At 46.1% G+C, this 15647-nt stretch overlaps 1 protein-coding gene across 2 annotated transcripts in view; it reads right to left on the reverse strand.

Annotated features, from left to right (window-relative positions):
• Positions 1–15647, reverse strand: part of LRRK1 (leucine rich repeat kinase 1) — an 89045-nt gene that overhangs the window by 23933 nt on the left and 49465 nt on the right. For both annotated transcript variants that reach the window (XM_028705809.2, XM_028705811.2), the window contains 8 exons: positions 15482–15594; positions 14266–14480; positions 10173–10337; positions 8782–8954; positions 7643–7763; positions 6047–6206; positions 4851–5127; positions 652–823 (listed from right to left, as the gene is read on the reverse strand). In XM_028705809.2, the coding sequence (XP_028561642.2) occupies positions 652–823; positions 4851–5127; positions 6047–6206; positions 7643–7763; positions 8782–8954; positions 10173–10337; positions 14266–14480; positions 15482–15594 (1396 nt within the window). The remainder of the gene's footprint in view (positions 1–651; positions 824–4850; positions 5128–6046; positions 6207–7642; positions 7764–8781; positions 8955–10172; positions 10338–14265; positions 14481–15481; positions 15595–15647) is intronic.

Here is a 15647-nt window from a genome sequence, read left to right on the forward strand (position 1 = left end):
TTGGGTTTATCCCTGAGTAATAAAGGAGCTAGCACAACTTACTTTGTTTTCTCTAGATGTAGTTAGTTAGCTCAGAACTAGAAACTTTTCTATCCTAGTTACGTGCTTGCTCTAATAACTAACTTGCTCATTTCTCTTTACCAAAATCTCCCTGTGTGATTACAACAGGTAAGTTCTACTCTCTGGCCAAATGTACAAGCCATATGCTGCATACCAAAGTGCAATAAATCTGTCCCATGGCCTTGACAACATATTTTCCAGAGTTTTCTCTCTGGCAATGCTTTTGCAGCTATTCAACCCATAATTCTTATTTTCTTAAAAAACCAAATTTAAATGGTGCTTTATGTTTTACAGTGTATACCACCTTGATATTTTATGATACAGTAGTATAGAAATCCTTTTATAAATGAATGAATAAATAAATAAACTTAGTAAAGTCACTGAGAACTGAACCCATAGCCCTTTGTGTGGTCTAACCCTGTGTTCTGTTTCTTGGTCACACTAGAGAGTGACAGAAGCAACATAGCACAAACAGGAAATGGCAGGTGGGCATTTTAGCAACAAATCTTGTCAAGTAAGGTTTCATCGTATACCAGGATTATTTTCTAAGAAGGTTTTTTTTTTTTTTGGCTGCTGTTTGCATCTACCTACCTGGAGGTCCATCTCTGCCAGACTTATGAGCATCCGGGCTATGAACCTCTGCCAAAAGCCAACGGGAACAAAACTCATCTTGAACACCCTCTGGATGGTGTTGGTTGTCTGATGGCGGAAGCCATGGATATCGAGGGCTGGCTTGGCAGGAAGCAGGTGGGGAAGGAGGTAACTGAAACCAAACAAAACGTTCAGATTCTGAGTTGTGGCTCTCAGAGCAACAAATGCCTTTGGCTTGCCTGATAGAACATGTTAGTTTTGCTGTCAACAGCACAGCCAAAATCATATACGTTTTAAACTTCCGGAGCAGCACAGGGTGGTACGATACTGTGGCTCTGGGGGCTGCTGCGTTTAAAATTATGCCATGGAAAGAGACAAGCAAGGAACAGACTTAGCTTAGAGGCTCGTCTGTTGGAATGGATTTTGAGTGCCGTAATAATGTGGGATGTTTGCGTCACTAACCAGAAAACGAACTCCCTTATTTTATTTTATTTTAAAAACACGATCAGGTGCTGAAAGATTTGTTGATTTCCCTTAAGCCCAGCAATGTGCCGAGGTAAAAATGGGCTCATGGGAAACTTCTAATGAACCAACAGCTACTTCAGGAACCTGTTGCCATAGGCATCTTTACCTGTGCAGTTTTATAAAGGGTAAAGGGGACCCCTGACCATTAGGTCCAGTCGTGGCTGACTCTGGGGTTGCGGCGCTCATCTCGCTTTATTGGCCGAGAGAGCCGGCGTAGAGCTTCTGGGTCATGTAGCCAGCATGACTAAGCCGCTTCTGGTGAACCAGAGCAGCGCACAGAAACGCCGTTTACCTTCCCGCCAGAGTGATACCTATTTATCTACTTGCACTTTGACGTGCTTTCGAACTGCTAGGTTGGCAGGAGCAGGGACCAAGCAATGGGAGCTCACCCTGTTGTGGGGATTCGAACCACTGACCTTCTGATCGGCAAGTCCTTGGCTTTGTGGTTTAACCCACAGCACGACCCACGTCCCTGTGCAGTTTTATACTTCCTGATAAATTCCCTCCATGGGACTTGGGTGGAAGAGATTAGGCTACTGTCCTCAGAACACCTCTCAGACTTGGGAATCTAAGGATACCATTTCTTCCTATGGGCATAAAAATGTAAGGCGTCATCACACACTTGTGTTTGATTGGCCACCAATAGGAGGACACCCCAACTGCAGCATGAGGAATGGTTGGACGGCCTTGGTCAGTTGTTTAATGGAGGGAGGATGGACCTCGAATTTATTTATAGATAAATAAACAGCACATTTGGCCATAACAGCATCAAAGTGCAGGGGCAGATTTAACTCTGTGCTTGAGAATCAGCTGCTTATAAATGGCCCAGAACATTCCAGAGTATATTTCTCAGCCGACAGCAGCTTTCGCCCTCCCCTTCTTGGCCAATGACAGGGTTGCAATTCCGTCAGGCAATGTAGACGGTAATTGCTAGAAGCCTGTCAGAGGTAACTAACCATAGAAACGGTGTCAATAAATGGTAACAAGATTTGCCTGAAGATGCAGCAAAATAAGGGGGGGGGGGGCTTGAAGAGAGTGCTGAGGGGCCAAGGGACAATGGAATAACCTGTTTCCCTGCAGGAATTGCCTTTGCAGAAAAGAGAGAGAGAGAAGCAAGCCTACAAAGAAATCTAAATGCTTCTGAAGGACAGATAAGCTGCCAGCTTCATGGGTGTCAAGCAAAGCTTTTGTTTTTTAATTCACAGAGGCTTGTTATGTCAGCATTTAAGAACTCCTTTCCCCAGGACATCTTCTGGCACAGATCTTCCCAAATTCCTTTTGGTTGGACCCAAAGGTCTAAGGCCCAATTTCCTCAGCAGAAACAATGGCTGGTATGTCTTTCACGAGAGCAAGTTCCTTGTAATTATTTTTAGAAACTCTCCGGAACAGACAAATCTGAGGGATGTGTGTGTCTGGGATAAGGACATGATCCATCAGTTCAGGTGAGAACCTTAGCAAATCTAACCAACTTTCCTCATGCTGCCTGCTAATACATTGTTATGAGTTTGGAGGGGTTTTTTTTGGGGGGGGGATCAGTCTGGATGACGCCTTGGTTCCCTTCCAGGGCATGTTTAGAATCTAGTAGAAGAGCCCCCTAAAAGGGCCAGACAAGTTTCTTGGGAAGATAATGGCTTTGACTGGCCAGCTTACTGCTATTTACCATATGCAAAGAGGTCTGCTCTGTTGCCATAGTGACAAATGGGCAAGCTTTTGCCCACCTTACTTGGCTGAATGCCATTTCATCCTAGGATGAAGAACAGGCCAAGAGGGGCTGTGTATGTGACAGCTGTGAGTTTTGGCTGATGCTGGAAGACCTAGACTCATCTTGCTGTGTGCTGGAAACCTAATGGGGGAACCAGATCTATGGTTAGTGTTAATGCTGTGAGTCCCTCCATCCTATGCTCAGGTTGTAAAGGTAAAGGTAAAGGTACCCCTGCCCGTACGGGCCAGTCGTGACCGACTCTGGGGTTGCAAGTCCATCTCGCTTAAGAGGCTGGGGGCCAGCGCTGCCCGATGACACTTCCGGGTCACGTGGCTAGCGTGACGAAGCTGCTCTGGCGAGTCTGCACCAGCGCAGCACACGGAAACGCTGTTTACCTTCCCGCTATAAAGCGGTACCTATTTATCTACTTGCACTTAAGGGTGCTTTCGAACTGCTAGGTGGGCAGGAGCTGGGACCGAACGACAGGAACTCACCCCGCCACGGGGATTCGAACCGCCGACCATACGATCGGCAAGTCCTAGGCACTGAGGTTTTACCCACAGCGCCACCTGCGTCCCTTGCTCAGGTTGTATATGTGTGTAAATGAAACTACATACCATAGAATCGCGGAACTGGAAGGTACCCTGAGGGTCAACCCCCTACAATGCAGGAATGTCAACTACAGCATCCACACTTGACGAAAGACACCAGTGTCTCTGTCACAGTTCAAGGACGGGGCAGAGCAGAGCTGGTGGGGTCTGATGGTGGCCTGACCAGGGTTTTCCCCAGACCAGAGCTGTGAGGGATGCAGGGAACATCACTGCCCTGTATGTTGCAACACTTCATCACCAAATCATAGAAAGAGCTGGATGAGATCCTGTGGGTCATCTAGTCCAACCCCCTGCAATGCAGGAATCTCAGCTAAAGCATCCATGACAGGGGCCATCCAACCTCTGCCATCCAACTGAATCCAAAGGGTTTGGACACAAAAGGGTGGTATTCAATTCAGTTTTACTAGGAGGAGACCCAGAGGTAGCAATGAACATGACTAGGCAAGGGCCGTTAATTTCAATAGGTCTGCATTGAGTAAAGCTTAGTTGAAGGCCATCCAAAAGCCAGCACCTGACATGCACACTTTGGAGTTTGTTGCGCCAACACCTGCAACAAACACCTGAGGCCACCTCTCTCTGGCCACATCTGCACTATAAAGCACAGTGATAACACTTTACCAGCCATGGCTCCCCGCTAAGAACCTTGGGAACTGTAGCTTGTCAAGAGTGCTGGCAGTTGCTAGGAGACCCTCAGGTAAAGGTAAAGGTACCCCTGCCTGTACGGGCCAGTCTTGCCAGACTCTAGGGTTGTGCGCTCATCTCACTCTAGAGGCCAGGGGCCAGCGCTGTCCGCAGACACTTCCGGGTCACGTGGCCAGCGTGACAAAGCTGCTCTGGCGAGCCAGCGCAGCACACACGGAAACGCTGTTTACCTTCCCGCTAGTAAGCGGTCCCTATTTATCTACTTACACCCGGGGGTGCTTTCGAACTGCTAGGTTGGCAGGCGCTGGGACTGAGCAACGGGAGCGCACCCCGCCGCGGGGATTCGAACCGCCGACCATACGATCGGGAAGTCCTAGGCGCCGAGGTTTTACGCACAGCGCCACCCGTGTCCCTACAGAGCTACCCTCACAGAGCTACAATTCCCAGAGCAGTTTAACCATCAATAATACCACAGGGAACTCTGGGAACTGCAGCGCTGATTGACATAAAATGAACAACTATGAGGGCAATAGGGGGCTCCTAGCAACTCTCAGAACCCTTGATGAACTACAGTTCCCAGAATTCTTTTGGGGGGGGAGGAAGTAACGACTTTTAAAATGGTATCATGGTGCTTTAAATGTATGGTGAGGATGTGGCTTGTCTCAGTTTGTCTCCAACTGCCTGAATTAGCCACGCCCCGGCGACAATTACCAGTGTACCTGTTGTTGGCTACCGGCAGTGCAATTTCAAACTTGGCAAGGAACTGGAAATACTGTTCCTCCGTCTGTGTGGTGAACCCCGTCCCGACCAGCAGCATCCGGAGGTCCTCCGCTTTGATCACACCGTTCTTCGCAACCGACTTTGAGCTTTTGATGTTGAAGATCCTTTGCAGGCACTCCGACAGCCAAACCGGGTCGAGGAAATAAAGGTTTCTCAATCCGTGGCTCGTGTCTGGGAAGTGAAGCAGTGTCCCTGTTTCGATCAGGAAATTGATTGCTGCGGAGAAAGGAAGGCGCCAGGTAAGCTATGAGCACAGGAAGGAGGTTTATCAACCTCTCCAATGGGCTGTATTCAACTTATCCGCAAGCTCTGAAAGTCTGATTCTGGAAAATATAAGAGGCATTGGGGGGCTGTAGGAAGGGCTGCAGCTCAGCGTTACGGCATTCACTTTACACACAAGAAGTCAATCCCTGACATCTCTTCAGAAGAGACTCCTGTCTGAAATCCTGCAGAGCCACTGCCAGACCATGTAGACCAGGGTTTCCCAAACTTGGGTCTCCAGCTGTTTTTGGACTACAACTCCCATCATCCCTAGATATCAGGACCAGTAATCATCCCTAGCTATCAGGACCAGTAATCGGGGATGATGGGAATTGTAGTCCAAAAACAGCTGGAGACCCAAGTCTACACCCTGGTGTAGAGTGCTGGTCTTCAGCATTGAGTCCCTAGTTGTTGTTGGCCTACAACTCCCATCACCCCTGACCACTGGGCTAAGGTGGTTGGGGATGATTGGTCCAGCAGCATCTGGGGATCCAGCGTTGAAGAACGCTGGTGTAGATGATACTGAGCAAAGTGGACCAATGGTCTGTTTCAGTATAAGGCAGCTTCCTATGCTCCTATGATTGACATCGATGCAGGGTTTCCCATGATTAGTTAGCCAGCTGACCACATGAGAAAGCTCTGTTGGGTAAGTAACTGAAGCCACCATGGTTTCTCCACCAATTCTTTGAATGGCTAATAACACTCCTGTGGATTATCTTAGTGGTCAAGCTGGGGAATAATGTTTCAGGCAGTCCTTTTGTAAATTCAGGGTGAAGCATCCTCAAGCAAAGTGTATGCACGCAAGAAAAGACACACATTCATTCACAAATACCGAACATGCTGGTTTCCAATAAGTTACTACATGCAGGCATACCAGATTGCAAGTCCTCATAGTCTTTGATGTCGTTGCCTCGAGTGTTCTCTACAATTTGCTCTATTTCCTTGTCTGTTAGATACTGTACGTTGTCGTTTTGACTTCTGTTCAGTTGTTCAGCTATGATGGATCCTTGGAGGCTCAAGTAACTCCTTGGGATCTGTTAAATTACATTGAAAATCAATTATGCTCTGAATGCTGTGTCTCTGTTCATTTGTATATAGCATTTCATTTATTCATTTGAGGATTCAGAAACCAATTCCCAACAAATCTTTCTGAAGCAGAATATGCAACTGAGAGGGGGAAATGGTGAATAAAGAAGGCATCGTTTTTCATTCTGCCCCACTTTCTTCATCATCAGCAGTGTTTCCTTTCCACTGCAGTATGCCTTCTGCCAAGAAAACGTTATTCATGTCACTGTCCATTGTGACAAAATTATATTACTTACATTAGTTATGATGTCATTGAATTATTCTGTCCCAATCATTACAGCATGATCATATTTGCTGCACTGACTTAAGTTCCAGATATGGGACGAATAAGTGAACATTGGCAATTTCCGCTGCGCCTTTTGTTGGAATTCTCTAACATGGAGAAGGGATAGAGAATTTTCCTTCTGCTGATATAATTCAATCAGAAACATTCCTGCCCCCATTTACATGAGAATGAGGTTACACCACAGTTCTGTGCAGAAGTAAATTGATGCATGAGCAGGTCTACGCTGAGCAGCCTGCACCAAGCTACCAACCTAGGGGTCTTCCTTGCTCCCACCTCCAATCCAAAAGTCTGTGCATTCAGTGCAAACTTCTGCTACGAGGAAACCTTCACAGGTATAAGCTGCTGTTTGTGACATCAGGGGTGAAACTAGAGAGTGCAGCCCCCACTTGAACATTGATCAACATATTGCTTCTGAACCGTATTAAAGCTAAAGCTAAAGGACCCCTGGACTGTTAATTCCAGTAGAATTTGACTAAGGGGTGCAGCGCTCATCTTCACTTTCAGGCCGAGGGAGCCGGCGTTTGTCCGCTGACAGCTTTCCAGGTCATGTGGCCAGCATGACTGAACAGCTTCTGGTGTAACAGGGCATTGTGACGAGTGCCAGAGCACATGGAAACGCCATTTACCTTCCCACCGCAGTGGTACCTATTTATCTACTCGTGCTGGTATGCTTCCGAACTGCTAAGTTGGCAGGAGCTGGGACAAAAAAAAAGGAGCTCACCCCGCTGCATAGATTCAAACTGCCGACCTTACGATCAGCAAGCCCAAGAGGCTCAGTGGTTTAGACCACAGTGCCACCCACGTCCCCAGTATGAAAGAACAGAAGAAGAGTCCTGCTGCATCGGGCCAATGACCCATCTAGTCCAGCATCCTGTTCTCACAGTGGCCGACTGGATGCCTGTTGGAAACCCACAAGCACAAGACCACCCTCCCCTCCTGTACTTTCCAGCAACTGGTATTCAGAAGCATTACTGCCTCTAGGTATGGAAGCAGAGCACAGCCATCACAGCCAGTAGCATTCGTTCTGAATAGCTCATATGGGAAACCTTTAACCACCCGAAGCTGACGTGGTCTTCCACTGCAGGGAAAGGTACGCACCAATCTCCCGACGAGTCTCTGTGAGCAAATAGAACTCCCAACGTCCTTCATATGGCAAGTGATGGTGTAGATCAGCTGGCGCAGCCCATCCAGGCCTTCCAGAGTCCTGCAGGAGAGCTCACTGCAAAGAGAAACCACGAAGATTACTCAACCAAAGGGCTGTTTCTCCACACTGCCATTTTTACCATCTGCCTGCCATTCCATTCCACCACTCCCCTTGAAGAGAGGAGGGCTGCTGAATTCAGGTCACACTTGCAGGCTTTGCATATGCATTTGGTTGGCCATTTTGAGAAAAGGATGTCGGACTAGATGGGCCTTTGGCCTGATCCAGCAGAGCTCGTCTTATGGTCTTAGGAAGTACATGAGAAGATGGCAGCAGGGCTGCTGGGACTTGACTGGGCTTTAGAAGAAGGTTCTGAAAGAAGCCTCAGTCAAGTTCGGAGGACGACAGTTTGGAGCAGAATTTTCCTAGAGACAGAAGACACAAGCCTTGCTCTGTGATGGTGAGTGGGCCGGTGAAGTTACACGTTTATGTGGGAAAGGCTTTCCGAGAGAGAAATCAATCTGAACAGGTCATACAAGCACAAGACACTGAACCCATAATACAATACAACTGAGTTGCAAAAAAGAAACAGGGGTTTGGTCAAGGCACTGTTGAGTCTGCAGCAATATATTAGCATCAAGAACGCAAAGAATCTGTACTAAGGATGCTGTACTTGGGCTGCAAGTCTCCTAGCTGGTATGAATTGCTGTTGGACCCAATTCATCTACTGCCTAAGTACCACAAGCATGGCTGTAACCATGGTAGTATTCTGATTCTGTTTAGGGAAGTTTTTAATATTTAATGCTGTATTGTTTTTAACCCTTGATTGGAAGCTGCCCAGAGTGGCTGGGGAAACTCAGCCAGATTGGCGGGTATAAATAATAAATTATTATTATTATTATTATTATTATTATTATTCAGTCTCCAAGTGGCTGGGTCATCAGAGCCAGCATCAATATAGCTGGAAAGAGGTGGCTGGTGAGTCAATGCAAGCTGCAACCTTATCCCAATTTATTGGTTTTATATACTAAGCACTGCAGAGAGTTCGCTGCATTTACAATTTGGGGTGGGTGGGAGAATGTGATATCATACTTACTGTAAGTGTTTCATTGTGATGTCCGGGAAGCCAGTGGCTCTCGGGCCAGAAGGAGATCGACAGAGAGCCAGGACGTACGCTCTCAGGGTGGCGATCCGTTCAACGCGGAATTTAGTTTCGATCAAGTCAAGGTGTGTCCCCACTACCAGCACAACTGAATTTGGAGCCTTGGCCTAGAAAGAATTTTTAATTTTTATTTGGCCCAATAAAGCTTCACCGGGTTCAAATGCAAGGTGACCTGTTTATTGAGCATCCGTCCCAATTCCTTTGCACAACGTTTGCACAGAAGTTTTAGGTTCTCTCCTTTATTGCATATTCATTCTGATTTGTTTGCAGGAGAAAAGTAGCATTTTTTTAGGACTAGGGCAGATCCACACTATATATTTGAAGTACACCAATGCATATTTAAAGCATGTTATTTCCCCCCAAAGCATCATGGGAACTGTAACTCTGTGAGGGGCAAACTACAGCTCCCAGGATCCTTTGGGGGAAGTCACATGCTTTAAATGTGTGTTGGATGTGATTTAAATGTATGATGTGGACCTGGCCCTGGTCACTCTCATTGACTTGTCCATAAGACTGGATTACATCCATCAGAACTTGCTCATCCTTGACGCATTAAGAAATCAGAAGGAAGAGAATAGGACCTCCTGGCTCTACCATGTGCAGGCAAATGTTTACAAGAGGAACACTGCCACTCTCAGATGCATTTCTTGTAGACTGAAAGTGTTTAAATACATATTTGTGAAGTAAACAGTTGGTGTACATGAGGTCCAGAGAAAGTCTGCATTCAGTCCAAAGTGATTAGAATTTCAAGATGGAACAGTAAAAGTGAGTGGTGGTTTTAGCCAAGGCTGTGTACACATTAGTGTTTACTTCGGCTTCCAGTGTGCTCCCACTGCTGGTGTATGAAGTAGAGTACACAATCAATATACCCTGAAGGCTGGAAGCTGGTTTGAGGGTTTTCCCTCAAACTAGCTTCCAGCCGATTTCAAAACCTAAGCTGCAGTTAAGCTGAGGTGTGTACATTTCAGATAGCCACTGCGTAGATGACAGCACATGCTCAGATGACAAGCTTCACTGAACTGGCGTTTGGAGAAGTTGCACAAATAGGGAAACAAATCAGGTAATGTGCGTCAGGGGAAGACATCTCCACCTCCTCTCTGGCATGTACAGTGACATAAAACATGTGACTTGAAACACAGGGAGAACAGTTTCCTCCCTTTGTTTCAAGTCACTTCACAGCGTTTCAAGCTGCTAATGAGTACATAGTCCCAAAGTCTTAGTAATGAAATTCTGACACTAGTCTGCACTACCTCCACTGGTACACTGGATTCTCCCACCAGTGCATAAAGAGAAGTCCTGCAAGGCAGTAGTGACGCCTTACTCACCTCAATATTTAGCAACCAGAACTGAAGATTTTCAACAGCTTCTTCCCCCAGTGCCAAGTTCCAGACGACGACATACAATGCCTTATCTGTGAAGAAACACTGATTGACTGTCGACATACTGGCAGGGCCTCCAATATCCCAGACGTTAAACTCAACTGAATCAACCTAATTGGACAAAGAGAAACATTGAAAGAGAGAGACAACATCCATAGCGGTTAAAAGTAAATCACATGGAGATAATAGTCAATGCATAATAAACTCGCGCACCGCCCCTCCCTCCCGCAAAGTAGCTTCATAATGTTCGACAGTAGGGTATCAATGGGTATTCATGCTCCAGCTGAAGAAAGAAGGGCTTGTCAAGGGCGGCTATCACTTCCACAGGAAATGTAAGCTAATTGCTCACTGCTAAGGCAGGCGTCATCTGCCGAGACTGGGGAAGAAGCAGTGCTCCCGTTCCTTCATTAAATCAATTGGCCCTTTTCTGTCTCTCAAGAGCGCACGGCTAATTTTGGCTGGGAAGGGCCCTTCTCCTTTCCTTCATATGTCAGGGGAGAGGAACATTATTGCCATCAACCCCACTTCCCTCAGACCAGCCAGTACATTTTACAAAAGAACAAAATCTGTTGGTGAAGCGAAGCAGGACTGCCTAACATCTGTTCAGATAAAGGTAGAAAGATGCTCAAGGTGTGAAAGGAGATGCCTGAGAAAGGAATTTTTACACAGAGAAACATATATTCAGGCTATAATCTGCAATGACCTAGCTTGAGACAAGTTTAATTGATGGCTGCCTAGCCTGTAGGAGCATGCCCCAGCTTTAAGATCAGCTTCTGAGGCCCTGCTCCCTGGTCTGTTGACAAGAGATGTTGCAATGAGGGGAACCAGGAGCAAGACTTTATTGGTGGCAGTTCCATGTCTGTGGAACTCTCCCCCCTTGAAATATACGTGGCTGTATCACTGTCAGTTGTAAGAAACAGCTACTACTTGAGTCATACGGCACTTTAATCTGCATTGTATTAACCACTGGCACTGTTCATTTTTGAGAGATGCAATGTGGTTTCGATTTGATGATGTTATGCATTATTATGGTTTATTGTGGAATTTCACACACTCTGCTGTGAGGGCACCTGTGCTCTGAGGGGTGTTTTATTTTGACATCTTAATCTAAATATAAAAAAATATATTTTATTTATATTAATTTCCATCTGGATGCCCAGATTCTGGACTGGCTTCAAGTCAGAGCTGGCCCTAAGCTTGCAGCGATGACATCTTCACCATGCTGCAGGGCCGAGAGGCCTCAAAAGGCCGAGCCCAATTCAGAGTGGATCCAGATGACAGGACTAAGGGTCCTATCCAAAATGCCCCAGAGCGGCAATTCCATGTGCAGCAAAACGAGTCCTTGCTCCATGTGTGTACACTCACACATGGAACAATGAGGGAAAAAGCAGATACAGATCTTCTCTTTCTCTCCAGGCCTATTTGTCTTCTAGGTTGAGGGGGAGAGGGCAGAACAAGTGTGCCAACTCCATCTCTATTGCCATCCTTATTGCCCTCTGTGAGTAGAAGGATGACCTGAGCCATGGAACCCTCTTAAAGTGTTTGCCTTCAGGGTCAGTTCAACGCAAGAAAGGGAAAAGTGGGGATGATGATGACGACGACAACAACAACAACAACAACAACAACAACAAGATGGGGGACACCTGGCTTGAGAGCAGTACATGTGAAAAGGATCTAGGAGTCTTGGTTGACCACAAACTTGACATGAGCCAACAATGTGACGCGGCAGCTAAAAAAGCCAATGCAATTCTGGGCCTCATCAATAGGAGTATAGCATCTAGATCAAGGGAAGTAATAGTGCCACTGTATTCTGCTCTGGTCAGACCTCACCTGGAGTACTGTGTCCAGTTCTGGGCACCACAGTTCAAGAAGGACACTGACAAACTCGAACGTGTCCAGAGGAGGGCAACCAAAATGGTCAAAGGCCTGGAAACGATGCCTTATGAGGAACGGCTAAGGGAGCTGGGCATGTTTAGCCTGGAGAAGAGGAGGTTAAGGGGTGATATGATAGCCATGTACAAATATATAAAAGGATGTCACATAGAGGAGGGAGAAAGGCTGTTTTCTGCTGCTCCAGAGAAGCGGACACGGAGCAATGGATCCAAACTACAAGAAAGAAGATTCCACCTAAACATTAGGAAGAACTTCCTGACAGTAAGAGCTGTTCGACAGTGGAATTTGCTGCCAAGGAGTGTGGTGGAGTCTCCTTCTTTGGAGGTCTTTAAGCAGAGGCTTGACAACCATATGTCAGGAGTGCTCTGATGGTGTTTCCTGCTTGGCAGGGGGTTGGACTCGATGGCCCTTGTGGTCTCTTCCAACTCTATGATTCTATGATTCTATGATTCTAACAACAACAACAACAACAACAACAATTTTATACCCTGCCCATCTGGCTGGCTTTCCCCAGCCACTCTGGACAGTTCCTGACAGAATATTAATGTTAAAAACAATAAAACAATAGAACATCAAATATTAGAAACTTTCCTAAAAAGGGTGGCCTTCAGTTGTCTTCTAAAAGTCAGGTAGTTGTTTATCTCCTTGACATCTGATAGGAGGGCATTCCACAGGGCGGGCACCAATACTGAGAAGGCCCTCTGTTTGGTTCCCCTTGGCTTCACTTCTCGAAGTGAGGGAACTGCTAGAAGGACCTCAGAGCTGGACCTCTGTGTCCGGGCTGAATGATGGGGGTGGAGACACTCCTTCAGGTATCCTGGGATGAGTGAATTAACTCCATTTAATGCCATCCCCATCACCCTCCACAAATTTGAGAGCAACAGGGACTGTGGCAGAGGGCCCAGCTAGCTTGCTTGTCCGTGTTCTCACCCTCACATTTTGACTTCACTCAGAAAACAACTGCCCTGAATAGGGCACCCCTCTATGTGTGTGTTTGTGTGTGTGACCCAATGAAATTGATTGGGAATGGATTTGGAGTGGACAAAAGCAAGTGCTTCTTCACATAACACAGTCCTAATTTATGGAATTCAGTGCCTGAATATGTGGCAATGGTCACTAGCTTAGGCAGCTTTAAAGGTTGCAGACACGGAAACAAATCAGGTAATAAGCACTGGGTGAAGACATCCATGCCTCTTTATGGTGGTTGGATCAAGTCAAAGAGGATAGGAGTATCAAATCAGCTATTGGCCTAGAGCAGGGGTAGGCCTTCTCAATCCGGCCCACGGACGGTCCGGGAATTAGCATGTTTTTAGATGAGTAGAATGTGTGCTTTTATTTAAAATGAATCTCTGGGTTATTTGTGGGGCATAGGAATTCATTCATCCCCCCCCCCAAAAAAAATATTGTCTGGCCCACCACATGGTCTGAGGGATGGTGGACCGGCCCACGGCTGAAAAAGGTTGCTGACCCCTGACCTAGAGGGCCACACAGAACTTCCATGTTCAGAGGCAGTCTATCACTGAAAACCAGTTGTTGGAAAGGCAACAGAAAAGGAAGCCGGAAGTCTCGTTGACCTTTGTGAAAAACATAGTTTTTAAAATAAAAAAATGCAATTTCTTCTTTCAATGGGGCAAAAAACAACCTGCTGGTATCATGGCATCACTGTGGGGTACCCAAAGGAGCATTCAAAACATTTTAAAATGTTTTAAAATTACAAATTTTGGGAGTATCTTGGGATGCCACAAACATGTGTTTGGAGGGGTGAATATGTCCCGTATACCAGTCCCCCGCCGTCTATCTATAGTCGTACCTTGGTTTTCAAACGTCTTGGGAGTCGAACGCTTTGGCTCTCGGATGATCAAAAACTGGAAGTGATTGTTCCAGTTTTCGAATGTTCTTTGGAACCTGAACATCTGACGCAGCTTCTGTGCCTTCTGATTGGCTGCAGGAGCTTCCTGCAGCCAATCGGAAGCTGCACCTTGGTACCCAAACGTTTTGGAAGTCGAATGGACTTCCGGACCAGATTCTGTTCGAATTCCAAAGCACCACTGTATTTGGTTTGTCCCTTTGACAAGGAGGAAGCCTTGCCCTGCCCTGCCTTGAGCTAGACACTCCAAGTCTAAGCTTTGTTTTACCTTTGATTTACCTTTGATTTGAGTCCAGCTGGTCTCTGAAGCTCCCACTTTGTGGTCTGGATGGTGCCGTCGCTGGGCATCGAATGGGAAGCTTTCCCCGTCTGCAGGATCTCAATCAGTGTGGACTTGCCCTGGCGCGGAGGACCCACCACAATCATTTTCATCAGGTTGCATTTCTCTGCTTTGCGTAGCTGGGCTCGCAAGTAAGCTAAAATGGTCTTGGGGCCTAGCAAGTGAAGGGGTAGAAAAACTGCTTAACTGATCACAGCAGTGTAAGAGGGATTTGCAAGGATTGTTCTAACACACCTTGAATTAAAGCGCATGGGTGGGGAACAACAATTCCCAACTCAAATAGAAATGTTTTTAACGAGGAAGCAAATAGCCTTTGGGGCTGATTAGGCTGGATTAAAATGATGGGGGTGGGAGGGAAATCTCAAGTGGATGCTCTAACATGACCTTTAAAGATGAACATGAATGTGTACTTAATTCATCCAGGCCAAGGAACTGTAATTTCTAATTGTGGACTTATTTATAAAAGTATTTTTATGTTGCCACATAGGGGCAGGGGAGAAATTTGATCCAGTTCACATTTAAATGCAAATCTACCAAATGCACACTTTCTGAAACAATATGAGATCCGAAACACAGCCATCCTTTGAAACCCACACTTATTCGAATTTTGCAATGCAGCTCTCCAAACAAAACAATGTGTATAGAAATGCATATATCAGGTACATGTGCGCGTAAAAGCGATTTAAGTGAAAGCAACATGCAAAAATGCATTACATCAGGAGAAACAGCTTTGAAAGAAATGTGTACGTTAGTTCAAACCAGTCTCCTCCATCCCTAACCACCATATCGCTGATATGTCACTTTTAAAAACACTTTCACAGAAATAGTCAGACAAAAGATAACAGTGCAAAATAAAACATCCATAACTACATCAGCAGCATCCCTAAAAGTACTGCCACATGTGCGACACAAAATATGTGCAACACAAAAGGGACCTTTATGAACTTATGAAGGTTGCCCTGAGAACAAACTGATCAAGCCGAATTTGGATCGCATGAAAAGGTTTACAATTCCACTTTGTAACAACGGCAGCCTGGAGAGATTCCACCCTGTTTTCTCCACCATTCAATAATAAATTCACCCAGGCTGAGTTTGGATTCTCTCTCTCTTCAAACAGCTGATATTAATAAAACCACAGGGAGGAAGCAGACTCACCCTCTTTTCTGATCTCTGCAGGGAGGTTGCCAATATTTAGCTCTTCAATATCCAGCTGCCAAAGATTAACCAGCTGGCCAAGTTCAGGAGGAAGTTCTTGTATGCCGGCGTTACTGCGCAAAACAACAACAACACACCCATCCGCCAATCAATAGCCTTCCTTGAG

The sequence above is a fragment of the Podarcis muralis genome, chromosome 14 (assembly GCF_964188315.1).
Source record: "Podarcis muralis chromosome 14, rPodMur119.hap1.1, whole genome shotgun sequence".
Classification (NCBI taxonomy): domain Eukaryota; kingdom Metazoa; phylum Chordata; class Lepidosauria; order Squamata; family Lacertidae; genus Podarcis; species Podarcis muralis.